General features: G+C 39.0%; 1 protein-coding gene across 10 annotated transcripts in view; it reads right to left on the minus strand.

Moving 5' to 3' along the window:
- Nucleotides 1-17,426, minus strand: part of vav2 (vav guanine nucleotide exchange factor 2) — a 199,419-nt gene that overhangs the window by 27,500 nt on the left and 154,493 nt on the right. For 5 of the 10 annotated variants that reach the window (XM_085463278.1, XM_085463271.1, XM_085463276.1 and 2 more), the window contains exons 5-9: nucleotides 15,647-15,752; nucleotides 15,234-15,248; nucleotides 13,344-13,442; nucleotides 10,649-10,717; nucleotides 8,885-8,985 (exon numbers count right to left, since the gene is read on the minus strand). In XM_085463278.1, coding sequence (XP_085319404.1) covers nucleotides 8,885-8,985; nucleotides 10,649-10,717; nucleotides 13,344-13,442; nucleotides 15,234-15,248; nucleotides 15,647-15,752 — 390 coding nt within the window. The remainder of the gene's footprint in view (nucleotides 1-8,884; nucleotides 8,986-10,648; nucleotides 10,718-13,343; nucleotides 13,443-15,233; nucleotides 15,249-15,646; nucleotides 15,753-17,426) is intronic. The other 5 variants (XM_085463279.1, XM_085463274.1, XM_085463273.1 and 2 more) reach the window with 1 other exon arrangement.

Here is a 17,426-nt window from a genome sequence, read left to right on the forward strand (position 1 = left end):
ATTACTTACGAGTTTGATTTGTCAGCAACTTTCTGCCAGCCCTCTCTCCTTGCTTTTGCAGCCTTTGCAGTGTTCCGTTGCGTTTTAATTAAACTCTGAAACTCCTGAAATCCCTCAATCAAGAGTTCTTGCTCTGCTGCCGAAAAATACCGAGCGCGCTCCTTCGACATTTTCGCCGACCAATCAAAGGGTTGCCGATCAATGTTTCTACTATCGATGCGTAGCCCCTGTTGGGCCACCCAGTGATCTCACATTACTTCATCCAGCTATACTAATCGTCAACAACAGGTGTGTTCGGGGAACCGGAATAGCGAGCTCAGAGTTAGCGCGATGATTTGGTCTTGGATGTTTCATTTGATCTTGGATGTAGTAAGCGACGTACGAAGCACAGGGCCCAGGGCTAACAAGCCCCTGATTAAGATGTGATCCACACTCTGGGAGACAGCTCTCCTCAGCTCTGGCTCCTCTTTGACGACACAGTGATTGAGATTAATGGTGGCCTTGATCAATTTTAAGACTGTGCGATATAGTGAGGACATAATGGTACGTGCCAGGTCACAAATCTTATAGTGAGCTATCAGCTCCTAATGGGACATGAAGGAGTTTGTAATAGCAGCATACGAAATGATGCGATTTAACTTCAGTATGGAAATTATAAGAAATGTTAAAAAACTTGGTGAAGATGAACAAAATGAAGAACAATGGTGGCTCTTTAAGTTATGCAGCAAGCAAATGTGGCTACACTGTCCTAAAGGCTAGAGCAGGGGTAGGCAACCTTTCTAATGACGAGTGCCATCTAAAATTTCCTCAGAAGTCAATGTGCCATATGATTGCATTAGCAATAAATTTAATAACGCTCTATATGAACAGTTACACACTATATAGAACCACTTTATAGAATGATATTTGTTTGCAGATGTTGGCAGCTATCAGCGAATAGTTATCAGCTATTTTGAAACAAAAAAAGACTTTTTATCCATAACAGTAAATGAACTGTACAACAGAAAATACAAATGCTATTTATGGTCTCCTCACAAGAATGATAAGAAAAATAAACTGACACACATGTTAATGTGATCTCTGGTCTCCCACTCAGAGACACAGGTCTCCAAGTGTCCAGCATTCAGACCTGAGGACACTCATGTGAGAGAAAATCTGCTCACACAGATATGTAGAGCCAAATACTGTCAATAAGGCCTCTGCAATGTTCTGAAGACAGTTAAACTTGTCAGGTAGTGATGTCCAGCAGGTGAAAATGAAAGCTCCATGAACACGCACAGCTGTGGATTCCAGCTGCTTCGATGTTGCATTAACTGGCATTAACCCAGCCAGTTAATGCGAGACAAACCCAGCTGCTCATTAAAGCTTTCTGGTTTGATCAGAAAAGAAAACATTGGTCCATACACCTGAAAGTCCCAAAAATGCATTGTGTCTCGAGTCTACGGATGTATCCGTGTATTTCCGTGGTGCTGATGCTGTGCTGAGCGGAAAGCTCCTGAAGCTTTTGAAGTGTCGGAATGTGGAAAGCTAACAACGTCCCTCTCACCAGTAGGTGAGTTAGTAAGTAAGTTATTTTTTTTAGCCAATTACAAGTTGAATCTGGTAGTTGGGGCTGTTAGCTAAGATACCGTCAACTAATGTGTCTATGCGAGCTGATTTGCACCGCTGGCCCGGCCATTAATTTTTTGATGCACCTTCTCAGATTAATTCACTGCGTGTCGTGCCCAGGGCTGGACTGGGACAAAAAAAAAAAAAAAAACAGCCCAGGCATTTTGACTAAAGACCGGCCCACCAGGTATTAAAGCCATAAAGCCTTTGAATGAAAACAAACGCTGTCTTGTTGGTATACAGGGAGTGCAGAATTATTAGGCAAATGAGTATTTTGTCCACATCATCCTCTTCATGTATGTTGTCTTACTCCAAGCTGTATAGGCTCGAAAGCCTACTACCAATTAAACATTTTAGGTGATGTGTAACTCTGTAATGAGAAGGGGTGTGGTCTAATGACATCAACACCCTATAGGGCTTTGGAGCGTGATGTCACGGGGGTGGGCGTGGAAAGGATTTTGGCCCGATCCGCCATTTTGGGGGTCTAAGTAAGGAGCGAAAGCATAGCCATGGTTCGTACTTGCTGTGTGGTCGGCTGCAATGTTCGATCTTACGACCGGCACGGGAATAAGTTTCGATTGTCTTTTTATGCTTTCCCAACCTGGAAGCAACATGAAGGAGCTCATGTATCGGATATTACCAAACGAAGGCGTCTAGCCTGGATAGAAGCCGTGAGACGAGCTGATATCAAGTTCTGTTACGTCTCCAGATATATCAGCTGGTGTGCTCAAGACATTTTCATTCCGGTAAGTTCTAAATATGTTCACATCACACTTTATAGCTGAATAATATCATCGTTGGTGGTCTCGGAAGTTATAGAAATTGCGATCAAACATAGAATGGAGTGACTTGACTTGACTTGCACACACAGATATCCCCCTAAAATAGCTAAAACTAAAAACAAACTAAAAACTACTTCCAAAAACATTCAGCTTTGATATTAATGAGTTTTTTGGGTTCATTGAGAACATGGTTGTTGTTCAATAATAAAATTATTCCTCAGAAATACAACTTGCCTAATAATTCTGCACTCCCTGTAAGTATGATTTCTATACATTTTACATAAGATAAAAACTTTGGTTGTAAGCTTCAGATAATTATTTAATAACAGCCAGACATTTTAAGTGAGAATGAGAAAGTATTTCTTTGTGCCCCCCTCTCCCTGTTAATGCCCTACCTGCCCCCCTGGCAAAACTTTGCTAGACCCGCCCCTGCACAGTTACCAGCTGTCAGCTACTTAGAAAAAGATCCTGGTGTTATTTGTCTCTCAGAAACAGTTCAGAACTTCCCTTCAACTCATTCATGTCACCTAAAAGGTAAACCTGTTTCTCCATCACCTGTTCAGCTGAGGCACGTGTGCCTAGGGTTGCCGACCCCTGGGCTAGAGCTTGCTTCTTTTTCATTTTTCATTTTTCAATCCATGGCCTTAACCCTCTCAAGGCAGGCGTTGCCGATTTGCAACAGTTAAAAACTAACAACCTGATTACCCCACATACATATTTTATGAGTTTTTTTTTACTCAGAAGTACCACTGCGGGACTTGGTTGTGCATTAGCAACAAAAAGTTTAATTTGAGCCTGAGAGGGTTAATAAACAAACTATTCAATGAACAAATTATGTTTCTCTCAGAACAATAACAAGAACTAAGTGAATGAAAGTGAATTAATGAAAGACTGATTTATTTTCTCGTGTGAGTCAATTTAACAGAAGGCCATTCTTCAGTGTGTGGAAGTCATTGAGACTATTTTAGTTACGAGCTTTTGCTTCTGCTGCACTTTTATTTTATCTAGGCCACCTGTCCATTGCCAAGTTGCTTGAGTTTAATCTCAGTGCACCTACTAGCCCTCCAAAACCCTAGCTTCACATCACGTTCATATTTCTAGGGTTGAGTACTCTTTAGGGTAGTGTAGCGTTCTTTGGTACAAATGTAATTATACAAAGCTTTAATGAAGTTTATGGAACTCAAACAATTTTTAAAGCTTATTTTAACAGGTAACAAGGAACAGTGTCAAATGACCCATATGGAAAAGATATATATAAATCTTATAAAGTTTGTATCTGTCTTGTGTGAAACTTGTATGAAAAGCATATAAGAGTGAAGACAGATATAAGATCCCTTGAAAAATTATATAATGAAACTTGTATGGTTTGGATACTTACTAAAACAATATATGAAAGTAATGAGAAAGTGGCCACTTTCATGAGTAAATCACATATAAGTTTTTACTATTTCTTTTCCATATGGGGAGGTACAATATTTTTGCTATTTTACAATTACATTGCTATATTTCATCAGCCTGTTTGTGTTCAGTATCATGAAAGGGCAACCAGTTACATTCTGTATGTATATAAAATAAAATATAGGGTGCTGTTATACAATAAATGAAAAAAAAATGTCTATCTATTTTTATGACCAAAATATCACCCCAACAATCACTAAATCTCACAAAAACTATATTTGGATACAACAAAATTCGGATACATGAACATTTTTAATAGCAAGCTTTTTATCTAAACTGTGAGAGGCCAATTGAAAGTGTTGTCATCTTCTTAAACCGAGATCGTGAAACCAAACTGCTAGTGACACACAAGTACACTGAAGCATCCATGCAGTCTTCTCACCCAGCCAGCTCTAATTAGTCTGTGATGTGGTGATAAATACGCTCAATGCTTAACCACGGCTCTTAAGAAATTGCTGAAAACTGGTGACAATTCATTACTAACAGTTTATTAACAGTTTTCGACATTCAAGCACAAGAATTTGTGCTTGAATGTTTACACACTGATGAATACTGTGTTGTGGTTGTTTGTTTTCCTTCTGTACAGATTTGAGGAAAAACCCGATCACCTTCTTTTAGTTGCTCCCTTTAGGGGTTGCTACAGCATATTATTTGCCTTCATTTCACCCTAACCATAGCATCCTCTTCTGTCACACCAACCCTCTCCATGAATCTTCTATGCAGTTTTCCTCTTTTCCTCCTACCTGGCAGCTCCATAGTCAACATCCTTTGCCCATTATCCCTCCATCCCTCCACTGTACATGTCTGACCATCTCAGCCTTGTCTCTCTAACTTTGTCTCCTAACTGCTCAAACTGAGCTGTTCCTCTTATGTACTATTGATGAACTGCATGCTTCATTTGGCAAACATTTTATGGCTGGCTGCCCTGCCTGATGCTACCCTCCCCATTTAACTGGGCTTGTGAAGTACATAGGACTATGATTTCTTTTTTTTTTTTTTTTTTTGGGGGGGGGGGAGGGGGGATGATATCAGATATAACATCAACAACTTTTATAAAGCTGATTACAGCGAGGGAAACAAGAAGAAGAAATCATCCCAGTGGTCAACCACAAAGTCTGCAGTGTGAATAGTTACCTTCCACTGAAAAATAACGATATTTCTATTCATTAAATGATCGTTTGGTAAGTTTCCCGCTATGCCATTAGCATACCTGCAGGATGCAGTAGCCCACGCAAGGAAAAGGAAAAAGATAGATAAATAAACAGGAGTTTGCAAGTGCAGGAAGAAACTTCATGTTTTTATTCTTTTAAGTGCCGGTGATATTGCCCTGCTGTGCTGGCCTCTTCTGACACCATCGTGCATGTTATCTCACAGGAAATGCAATTTTGAGTAGATGTGCTCTGAGCCTTCACCCCCCACCCTTGTGGAGCCCTGCGAGGCGAGTCAGGCAAGTGAGGAAACCTCCCAGCAAAGCAGAAGTGACAGGCTGTGGAACTAGCTAATATTCTCTGACACATGGCATTGGGACCCTCTCACCTCTACTCAACATATCCAGCACACAGCAAATGGAGGAGAACACAGAGCAAAGACCTCCACTAAAGAGCCTCATAGCATGGCCATGATTAGGCACTGCATGGATATCAGGGAGTCAGATTACTCCGGAAATGAGTTGGGGAATGTTGCAAATGAGTGCATCAACAAGAGGGCACTTAGATGCCCATTTAGTTTATAGAGCTTCCTCTGAGTGTACTTTTCCATTCTGCCTGGTTCTGACTGTTTAAGAATTGAGCATATAAACCAGTGACATTTTCAGCATGGCATTCAGACCAATACAAAAAAAAAAGCTTTTCATCTTTGGCACCAACGTGAGGCAAAAAAACGATACAAGCACATTGTTGTAAAGGTCACAGGGACTTACAAGCATAGATAACCAAATTTATTATGCAAAGCCAGGTCCTTAGAAAATTGCCAAGATGAATGAAGAGAGCGTTGCTGTGTGAATAAAAATCCCCTGGTCACTGTTGTCTATCGCCATGGCGAGACAAGACACCACTGTGGCTCATAATGAGGACGGTCTACATGTCAATCATAGTGAGAAAGTCAAGGCTTCTGACGTAAAGGTTCCTCAAATCAAATGAATGGTCTTAAAATAACCCAGCATCTCTTTTGTGACAAATGTTGGTAATGGTAAATAGCAATGAATCGTATGTAATTCGGAAATCTGTATATAAATGGAGCGAAGCAGAAGCAGAAGTTTAAAAACCATTTACCAAACAACATGCAGATTGTATAGTGCTGTGAATAGGCATTTGTCCCCTGTCTGGTTTCTTTTTTAAACCTGAGTAAATAGAAAATGCAGTTTTAAAATGATGATCTTATGTATCAAGGGGAAAAAATCTATCCCAAAGGTTTACTTTTTCACATAGGGAAATAATAATTGGTTGTTTTTGAGGGTTTTTTTTAGACATTTAGACATGGACTTGCTGGGATGTTTCAGATCATTGTCCAGCTGCATAACCCAAATGCTCTTGAACTGAAAGCCTCTCCTTAAGAATTTTCTGGTAGAGACAGAATTCCTGGTTCCATCAGCTTCACAAGTCATCCAAGTCCTGAAGCAGCAAAGCAGCCGCCTGCCATCACACCACCACCACCACCACCACCACGTTGACACGATGTTGTTTTTATGAAATGCTGTGTTAGGTTTATGCCAGATGTAACAAGACGACATTACTTTTTCACAAAGGGCCAGGTAGATTTAGATATTTTTTTCCTTGTTCACTTAAATTAGTTAAATGTGTTACATACAAACAAATTTAAAAAAGAAATCAGCAAGGGGGCAAATACATCTCCAACCTATCTTGGCAAAAGGGTGCCTCTCCCTAAGCCTGGTTCTGCCAGAGGTTTCTTCTGGTTAAAAGGGAGTTTTTGCTTCCCACCGTTGCCAAGTGCTTGCTCAAAAGGGTTCGTCTAATTGTTGGGGTTTTCGCTGTATTATTGCAGGGTCTTTACCCTACAAAATAAGGTCCTTCGCTTTGACTTGGTTTTATATAAATAAAATGTGTTTATATAGTGATCCAGTTTAAATAACATTGAACTAAATTTAATTTTTACAGCATTGTATGTGCCCCTTTAATGCCATTCTGTTTGTTCAAAAGAGTGGAAATCTTAGTGTAGAGCAACATTTGATTTTAGTGTCATGGAGCTCTTTGCTTCAACACAACATTGTCCATCATACAGCATAGCGCGTACAGACAGGTTGATTTCTTCCCAGTCTTGTGTGAAATAAATTGACTCGCCTGTCCAATGTTCCATCCAACACTTTTACAATAAACTGTAATTCTGACTGTGAGACTTATCATCTTACAGTGACCAGTGTTACAGGCACTTTAATGGGTAGGACAAGATTCTTCTTCTTCCTGTATATTATTATATAGTATATTATCCAGTATTGATACAGATGGAAAAAAAAAAAAAAAAAAAAATATATATATATATATATATATATATATATATATATATATATATATATATATATATATATATATATATATATATGGATATATAGGTATATATAAAAACAAGAAGCTTAAACCACATTTCCTCAGTAAACAATACAATTGGTGTAACTACAGATGTTTCCAATGAGACTTCCCTTCCTGTACTTTTAAAACAGCTCTACGTGCCTCCACAGACGTCTGATCACGTGACAACCTCCCCTTGTCCTTTAGTGACCTATGGCCAGATTAAGTTTTCCAACCATTGCTGAATCAGACCAGGGAGTAAGATGAGCTTAATGAGGATGGAGAAACAGTAAGACTGTGGTTGCATGTATGAGGCTGAGGGAGACAGTATGTGCCTGTCTCTGTCATTTAACAGAAATACAGTCCCTTATGTCAAACCGATTTTATGTTACATGGTCTCTTAAGGCTTAAAGAAGAGGCCCGAAAAAAGCCTATTACCTATGCAAACTGATGTCACCCAGAGAAGTGCTGTGAATGTTTTCGGTTAAAAGCATCAGAGAGGAGGGAAAAGTATCTGTGCTATCACTGTGCAGAGGAATAGAAAATGTACTTATGGACGCAGGGACAGGTAACACATGCGGTGCATTGTGTGACTCGCTTTCACGCCGTAATGGCTGTGTTATTCGCAAGAGCGCCACATCCATAGCACTGTATGGAATCATAAATGAGACCAGAAGCTATCATCATTACCATTAGCTATGAAGCAGTCGCCTTAGCGGGGATCATTGCTCCCCTCAGGGATGCAAATTATCCACACGTTGCTCCACAGCTGGGCGAGATTGAGATCATCTGAGAGAAAATCCAGTTTGCCAATAACCCCCAGCTTTAACTGTTCACTGGGTTTCATAATCTCCACACTGCTGGAAACACCTTCTCATCAAGTCATTTCCGTATTAATTTGTAAAACATTATTTATTAAACCAAGTGAAACAATGAGATATTTGGCAACAGCTCTGAATACTGACTGAGACCTATTTTCAGAAACAGAGAAAATTATTTTTACTGCCCTTGGGAATTTGTTTATGATTTGCTTCAAACAGATATTCATTTATTAAGATATTTGTTAAATGTTTAGGCAGTTTTCAGCTCTGTTGTTTTTAAATGTGAATATATATCCTGAGCACCTGACAGTAGAAATCACAGAACAGCTAATACGTGGGTAAAATAGATAGATGGTGGTGGAATAAGTGGAAAGACTAATATAAAGGAATATAATTTGGACAAGCTAATGCAATGCTTTGAGTATACACTCTGATGGACAACAATGGTGTACATGCTCTCTCAGCTTTTTCATTAAACCGGTTCATTTTAATCGACTTCTTCCTTGAACACTAATCCCTTCAATCCACTGATCCGTGGATCCTCAACGTGATGCTGCTTCCTAAATTTGAAAGTAAAGGAAGAAAATGCCACAGCTTCTAAACTATAAGTGGATTTTAACACCCCATGCACAGAACACAGAAAAGCACAGGACGTCTATGAACAAACACAACACAGCAATGTCCGGATACCAACCTTTCTTTGAAGTCGAGAAAGATCTTCCCCAGGCCGCTTCCTCCACTGACCATGTTCATTTCAATGGCTCGCAAGAGAGCAAAGTGGACTTTGATCACATCCTAAAGGAAAAATAGCAATAAAAAGTAGAATTTCATCATCACCCCCAGCATGAAATATTGACACAAGGCTGGACGGATCCATGGTTTCACGTTGTTTATGATCCTACAATCCAAATGTTGTAGCTGAAATTGAGACTCATCAGACCGGACAACTTTTCCAGTCTTGTACTATAGAAAATGTAGTGAGGCTGTGCAAATTGTAGCTTTATTACAGTAACTGATCTTTTTTCAAGGTTCATTGTATTCGGAGGTGCTCCTCAGCATTCATTGGTTATTACGAGTGGCTATTTGAGTTACTGTTGCCTTGCTCAGCTTGAAGCAGCCTGGACATTCTCTTCTGACCTCTGGTATGAACAAGGCGCTTTCTCACAGGCAACTGCTGCTCACTGGATATTTTCTCTTTTTCAGAATATTCTCTGTAAACCCTAGAGATGGTTGTGTGTGGAAAAAAGCCCACCAAATAAGCAGTGTCTAAAATACCAAGACCAACCAGTCCAGCAGCTAATAGCCATACCACATTGAAAGTCCATTAAATCACCTTTCAGCCCTTGGTGCTCTACTTAAACTTCGGCAGGTCTTGACCGTGTCTACATGCCTTAATGTGCTGGGTTGCTGCCATCTGAGTGGCTAATTAGATATTTGCATTAATGCTCTGTCTGATTTTCAGCTATTTGGTCCTATGTGAAGCACTTCAAAGTGCAACCAGGATGAAAGGTACAAATAAAGTTTAATTAACTGATACAAGAACTCATCTTGAAACATTTAGTACACATTGTTGCCCTCTCTATTAAACTCTAATTAGTTCAGATTGCTAAGTGAAGATATAGTTGAGAAGTTGTATTTTTAGGAGAGACTGAGAACACACTCCTTCTGAATGTGATCATCTTTGCTATTTAGGTTATGTTGCCTAATTGCCAGAAAGCTGTGCGTCTATGTGGCTTCTATGTCCCAGAAAAAGAGAACAGAGGAGATCAGCAGTATAGACCTTTTTCACAAAGGTGGCTAAACATTTATTGAATATTACAGTTATTTAACATATTTTATAACCCAAGATTATTCGACATTTCTCGTGAACAAGCAAGTATGAATCCCTGCTACTTTATCACCACTTTCAAATCTCCATAAGCAGTCTGCAGCTCTCAGACATAATGCATAAACCTGGGAGAAGCTGGGCAATACTGTGACACACATTAAAACAAACACAATGAGTATTTACAGTTCAGGGCCAAATTAAACTATAAATACTCATTATAGGAGAGACTCAAATAAACTACAGCTGCTTTGTGTGTTACAGGTCAGCAAAACAGTGTGACTCATTAACATAATTTAATGCAACTCTGTACCACATGTGGTCGAGAGTGCGTGGTGGTATTTACATTTACATTGGTGTACATTTATACACCAATGAGGCATATTTTCTCGGCAGGAATGTTGACTGTTTTCTACTCTGGCCGTGACGAAAACACTGAGCAATGACAACACACTCAGCCCGAAGCAAAGCATGAATTTTCACAGCTTTGCACCCTTAATATACAGAAAATATAAACAATAGATCCCATCATTCTTTCAGCCATCCATACACATATCGAGTTATTCGCTTGGTGTGAAACGCATCCAGGTGTGCAGCACTGGCATTATGTTGTCTCGTAGAGTGGTTACTCACCTCCAGGTTTACAAAGATAGCCTCCATGTCCTGTGGACTCAAGACTTGCCTCAGTGGGATCATGTAATTCTTGAGGAAAGGAAGAAAAAAAAAAGAAAATTGGTGATTTTATGGGGTTTTTTGTTGTTTTTTTTTGAATAGCCACAGATTTCCCTTTTACAAACAAACAGTATAACTGGCATTTTCTCTCATGTCATGTGTGAACAGTTCACAGATCTGTGAAAATGACCCACAAAAATATCAGGCTGTGTTGTAAAAAATCCTTTTGAGGCCTAAGTGTGCAATAAATACATACAGCTGTTATTTACGAAGCCCACTTATGCTTAGAGAGGAAAAAAATATGCTTTTTATTTCTCTAACGCTGCTTTATGGTTGTCACATTTCATCATCATAATGATAACAAATAGATCAACTAAGAAGCAACGCAAAGATAACTGGGTTTATTAACCCCAACTCAATTAAGCTTAACGAGTCCTCTGATCATAAGAAGGTTATTTATTCTAATTTAGACTTGTGCTGGTCTGGTGTGGGAAACACAGGATGCACATTTAGTTTAATGAAATTAGCGGAGCGGATGATTTGTGGCGCTCCATGAAATCGTGAATGAAATCTGTCAACGCGGAAACTGATGCGATACCAGCGCCGATCTCAGCGATGGTTTATTACTACACCGTGAAAGCTCAAACGTACGCGTCAGGGTGTGAGGGTCTGAGTCTTTGAGCACAGAATGTTTGTTTTTGATTTTCTCGGTAAACGGTAATCATACTTTGTAAAATGTTGTGTGTCCTGTGCTTTGCAAACTTCACGGCTCATATTCAGAAGACACACCGAGACTTTAGTCCTGGATAACTGTGAGAATGTTTCAGTGTCATTCCCTAATAAGCTAAAATGAATTGTGACCAATTGTGCTACAATTACGTGAATGTAGCGTGAAAAGTGAATGTTTTAAATATGCTAACTCAATTAAAGAAACCGTGTCAGCAGGGAGAGAGTCACGGCTGTTTCTAGCTTTCTGTGTTACATCTGCTAAATATTATTATTATTATTGTAATTAGTCAGACAGACAGACACGTACCACAAAGACACATTATACAGTAATGTGAAAAAGTCTTGAATCCACTTTTTTATTTTTCATTAGGAAAATCCAAAATAGGCGTAGTGATTTATTGAAACACACAAACATAAACAGAAATATAGAACATAGGGGAAAAACAAGGTTTGTACAATTCTGCTGAACTTGACAGTCAGTATTTGGTATGGCCAAATTTATAATTCAAGACAGACAGAACTCTCTTAGAAAAGCTTTCTTGTAATTCTTTTAGTCTTTAGGATGTTCTCAGGGCTTCTTGCAAGACATTTAAAGCATTTAAAAATGTTTCTTTCTCAGTTAGGCCTCCTGGCATTCTTTTGTTATTTAGGTTTTATTAGGTTTCATTTATTTTTATTTTATTTTAATGTGGTTCTTTTTTAATATTGTTTACTAGTTTTTCTAGATTACTATTAACAAAATGTCTAAAGATATCATTTTAAACCATTTTTTTGCCAAGTTGTCTGCTATGTGCAGACAGCAGTGGTTCTCGAGTTAGGTGTCTTTTTAATGCCTGAACTATTTTTTGCTTTAGTCATTTAAGTGACTTAAATAACTATTCAAATTATTTTGAACGTCAGTCAGCTAAAAGGACTGTACTAAAAACGTCACTGAAAAAGACAAAAAAAAAAAAAAAAAAAAAAGACAGCCACTGTCCAAAGAAGAAACACTTGCAGAAAAACCTCAAGACCTGTTGCTGAAGACCAGTAAAAAAAAACAAAAAAACACACACACACACACACACACACACACAAAAGAAACAAAATAGAAAAAAATAGAAAAAATAGTCTGGCTACCTGCAAAGAAAATATAAAGAAATGAAAGTGACTGTTGCACAGCACTACAGACAATAAGAAAATAATGTGCAAGGGTAGGAGCAGAAAAATAAATATAACCTTTTAAAATGTTCTAGTGGAATAAGTGAATAAAATAAAAGTAAAATAAAAACTAAAATTAATACAAATGAATAGCTTCACTTTTATTGTAGTATATTCCCTTTGTAGGCAGCAAAGTATTAATCAGTTTTTCTAAGCTTGATGTGAATAAGTCACAGCTAATGTTACAATGACCTGATATAATTACTGTGTTTAAATGTAATCACAGAGCGGGCAATCTTTGCAGCAGAGCCTTGTGAATAAATATAATCCAACGCTGCTCCCTTCTCTTTGCCAGAGATGATCGTTCTCTTTCATACAAATACTGTGTGGAGTAAGAACAATCACCTGTGATAAACTTCAACACACAAAGAATAAAACACCTTTAAGGTGGGTGGAGAAGCATGCATATAAACAAATTTTATGATTAATTATTTCAGAAATATTTATTTTTCCCCGACACACATAGAGTATGTTCTCTCATATGTGATGTGTACTTAAAGGCTTAGGGATCAGCGTCATCCTTGAAAGCTGAGATAATAATAATCATATTGATCTACATCCATGACACTTGTGTTCAAATATATATGACATTTCCATGCTGTGACCTGGCCCAAAGGTCTGAACCACCAACAAAGAAGTGACAAAGGAAAATTCAAGCATTGCATGGTTGTGCCAAAGGGAAAATGCACGCTTATCAGAAACTCAAATAGAGCTGTATTTGTAAACTCACCTTCTCAATGTCCTCTAAAGTCTTGTAGTACTTTGCTTCAGTTTCCTGAATCTCCACTAAGCAGCAGTTTCTCTTGTCATCTTCTGTCATACCCATTTTCTGCAGTGAGAATCAGATAAAATAATCAGTGACGACGATCACTTTGAACAGTTATATACTGCTAATTGTTTCAGTGATTATTTTTTTTATATGTTACTAAGAATACATTAAAGGCTAAAATAACAGGGTCAGCATCACTAGTTTGCAATTTAAAGGACCACACAATGCTTTGATGTTTCCATCAAATTCTGCAACACTTTATTTCAACCTGTACTTGAAATTTTTTTTTTAGAAATTTTTGTATAACACTACTGCTATAAGAGCTGACTGTTGTTTTTATGAATTCCCAACTGTATGAAAAGCAGACTTATGACAAAGTGTTTGTGTCGTGTAATCCATCAAGGCCGTCGACTTGCGTTATCAGCAAGAGATAATGCAGTGCAGTCTTCCAATACAGTCACTTTTAGTCAATTTGCATGTAAACTCCTTTACTCTGCAAACACAATGAAATACTGACAAAATGAATTTAGACTTCATCTGACAGTTTACACAACTTATAGTCAGCTGTGCTTTCCTTTGCCAGGATGATCCACCCTTCATCATCAACATCTTTTTTTTATGTAGCCTATGATTTTTCCACACTTAAGAAATTTTTTAAAAGCTGAGACAGTAGGAACAAATCTACCCCCCCCCCCCCCCCCCCAAAAAAAAAATAAAAATCTAACCCCCAATTATTGTTGTTTTTCTGTTAAAACAAGCAGAAATAAATGTAAAATTAGACATGTTTTGATACATGCTCGATAATCCAGAGAAGTGATTCTGTTCAACTGCAGGCAGCTGAACAGAGTTTTCCCCACAGGTTTCCTCAACTTTACAAACAGTGGTTATGTAACTATTGTTCATAGGGTTGGGGAAACCTGCAGTCAGCTGAGACTGGATGCGTGATGAAACGTTTCTCCCACTGAAGGCTATACATCCAGATGAACAGAATCATCCTTCTGGGAATGATTTTTTTTAATGTATCTGATTATGTCAAAGATAAATTTCTAAATATTTAGCATAGCTGGTGCCATGGCTAGAGATGGTGATGACACTGGCTATGACAGAAGGATGCAAAATAATGAGCGTTTGAGCGTCACTGTATGTGTGGGTTAGCTGGTTTAAGAAGACATGTGTAAAGAAATGTACATGAATCCAACGTTGTCAAGGCAAAACAATGCAAGCAGGCATGCTGTGATGGAGCCAGGTTAAGATGTGAAAAAGAGTCAAACTTCTACAGAGGGCCTGATGTCTCCATCTTCAGATGTGTATGTATGTGCATGCTTTGTTGAAAGAACAGTATACTGTAAGTGAGAAACCCTGTTGATCATGGCGAAACACACCCACACACATAGGCTTTGTTTCCATAGATTTTCCTTTTTTATGTTGTAGTATGATTATGAGCACCCTGAGGAATTAATAGCTAAGCCATCTGGAGTAGATCTGGCTGTTGATAACCAGTGCTGGTAATACGAAAACTGGCACTAACAATGCAAAAATACAAGTCCAGGCCTTAGGCCAGCACAGGATCAACCAATCCGAGAAGTAGGGTTCAAAGCCAGCAGCATATTGTTTATTTGCTTTAGTGTGGCAGCTGGCGATGCTAGCTGAAGTCAGCACTGCAGTCACAGAGCTGAAGTCACTAGCTCTGAGTCAGACTGAACCAGATGGGGTATCGTTCACCATCGGTCCAACGGTCAGTAACTTAATTGGCAGATCTTTCTCTTGGGATGCTAGGAGTTGGTTTTAAATAAGGTGGTGGAGGGAATTTGCTGACAGGGTGTTGTGAGTCACAAGCACAGTGGCACTCACCTGCATGTATCTGATCTGCAGCATGAGAAAAGCAGAGCAAGTCAGAAGTAAAGATTTGTCACTGATTATGAAAGAGACATCTGCTACAGTTGAGTTTAGAGACACGATGTCATGCAGATACCGTACGACAATGACAAGGCCGACCACAGAAATAATCTAAAGCTAGTTAAAAGTGAGTGGGGGTGTTTCCTCTGGCACTATTAGTTCATTGCATTCCTGTAATGCAATTCGTTATGGTAAAATGAAATCATGCAAAAGAAAATTCTTCCAAAGAGTGGGGAGAGTTGCAGTGATTTAGTCATAGACCGTCACGTAGCACATTTGTACAGTATATTAAAAAACAACAACAAAAAAACGCAATCAGTAATTGTGAAAAGAAAACAAGTCCTTAATGATCAAACAGGAGTTCTCACCATGGGTTGTCGTACTTCCACTTTAATGATGTCCTCATAGATGTCGTCCCCATCATCCTCGCATGGCACACAGTCATAGATGTCATCCTCACCCAAGTCATGTTCACTGGGGGAAAACACATGCACTTTAGATGAACAAGTCCATCTAACCGCCAACCTTCAAAACCAAATGATAAACGGTCTTTTCTCACACCTCCACGTCAAACTTCTTTGAGTGCACAGACCAGGTGAACTAGCTTGTTATCCTTAACAAGCCCTGCCTGAAGGATACTAGTGATCTAGGCAAGGGAACACAGAACCTGGTGTTCACAAAGCTCCAATAAGTTATGAAGTGGCATCTCTCTTTAATGTATTTATGTTGTTTTGGCACCCAGCTAGCTCACTGACCTTTAATTAGGCAAGCAGCCAGCAGAGCACCGACAGTTACTGTGGAGAGGAGGATCTCCTGGGAAAGATTCTCATGCTCTGTGAGCCAAAACTGTGTCTCCCCCTGCTCCGTATAAGCAATTATTGTTTGGGAAACTTATTGAGGCGGCAGGGATCCCGCAGCAGGAAAACACTTTGGCAAAGGGCCCATCTCGATGCAGTTAATAAGAAGGGAGCTTTAAGTCGCAAAAGGGAAATAAATGATTAAATACTGTAAATAAATAAAGAGAGTTGCCTGCTAAATAACAGAGGGCAACTGTTTGAACTTGCTCGCTTGTTTAAACAAAATTCCATTTACCTAGGCTGTATTCAGACACAGGGAGCGTAATGTTCTTGTATTACAATAAGTTGCCATAGATTCAGCCAACTTCAGTGATGAAGCCCTTTCTTTTATAATTAGTTTAGAGCATGATGAATAAGCTGTTAATTACTGTACTTGGTTCTGAAGGGTGCTTTGATCGTGATTTCTAAACAAATATATGGACATTTATTCATGGTGAACATGGGAAATATCATATGCATCTAAAAATATGTCTGTGTTATTAACTTTAATGGTGGTCTGACTCCCAAAAGGGATGCAAATTTAGTCACTAAAGGAAAAAAAATGATCTTAATTGCTTCCACGCTCTGTGCTGAACTCCAGTTTCTGTGAGGGTTGACAACCAAGACACACAAATGTACCATCCACCTCCATCTTTTGTTATAGTTCCCAACATTCGCTGCCCTGAAATCTTCGGGAAAAGGACGCCTAAGGTTGAGGCTCAGCGAGCATCCGCTCTTTTTGAATGTCCTTGAGCAGAACACCAGCTCAGGGGATGCTGTTTTGTACTCTGACCTCTCTGAGTGAGAACAAGAAAGAAGAGGGTTTGCTCTTCTTGGATGAATGCTGCATCCTCCAAGTGGATGTGCATGTGATCCCTAGCACATAAACCTGCCTGTTTGTGCATTCTTGAAGCACAAACCTCACTGCAGTCTGGCTAATGGGGGCCATAACCCAGCTGCCGTTATACCAAAACAACCAGATCCAGACCACAAAATCCTAATTCCCCTTTAAGATCACTGAAATTGGTTATTTTGTTGAGCTTTCATAAGATTTATTAATTCATGCATATTTGAAAACAAGATTTTGTAGCACAGGTCTACAAAAAAAAAAAGAAATCTTGTTTGTAGGTTGGTGGATTCCATCCACTGTGATGTGACCTTCTACACGTGCCATCAAGGCAGTGGCATCCCTGCTTTCACTGCTGTCAGGGGAGGGAAAAAAAAGCGAAGTGAGAGAAATGCCCTCAATCAAATATGCAGCTTTACCGTAATGCTGGTGCTCAGGTGCGTTTGAAGTTTTAATTGAGGTGAC

The sequence above is a fragment of the Copadichromis virginalis genome, linkage group LG7 (genome assembly GCF_057382275.1).
Source record: "Copadichromis virginalis isolate Kocher_CV1m ecotype Utaka linkage group LG7, C_Virginalis_male_GT1.1, whole genome shotgun sequence".
In the NCBI taxonomy this organism is placed as follows: domain Eukaryota; kingdom Metazoa; phylum Chordata; class Actinopteri; order Cichliformes; family Cichlidae; genus Copadichromis; species Copadichromis virginalis.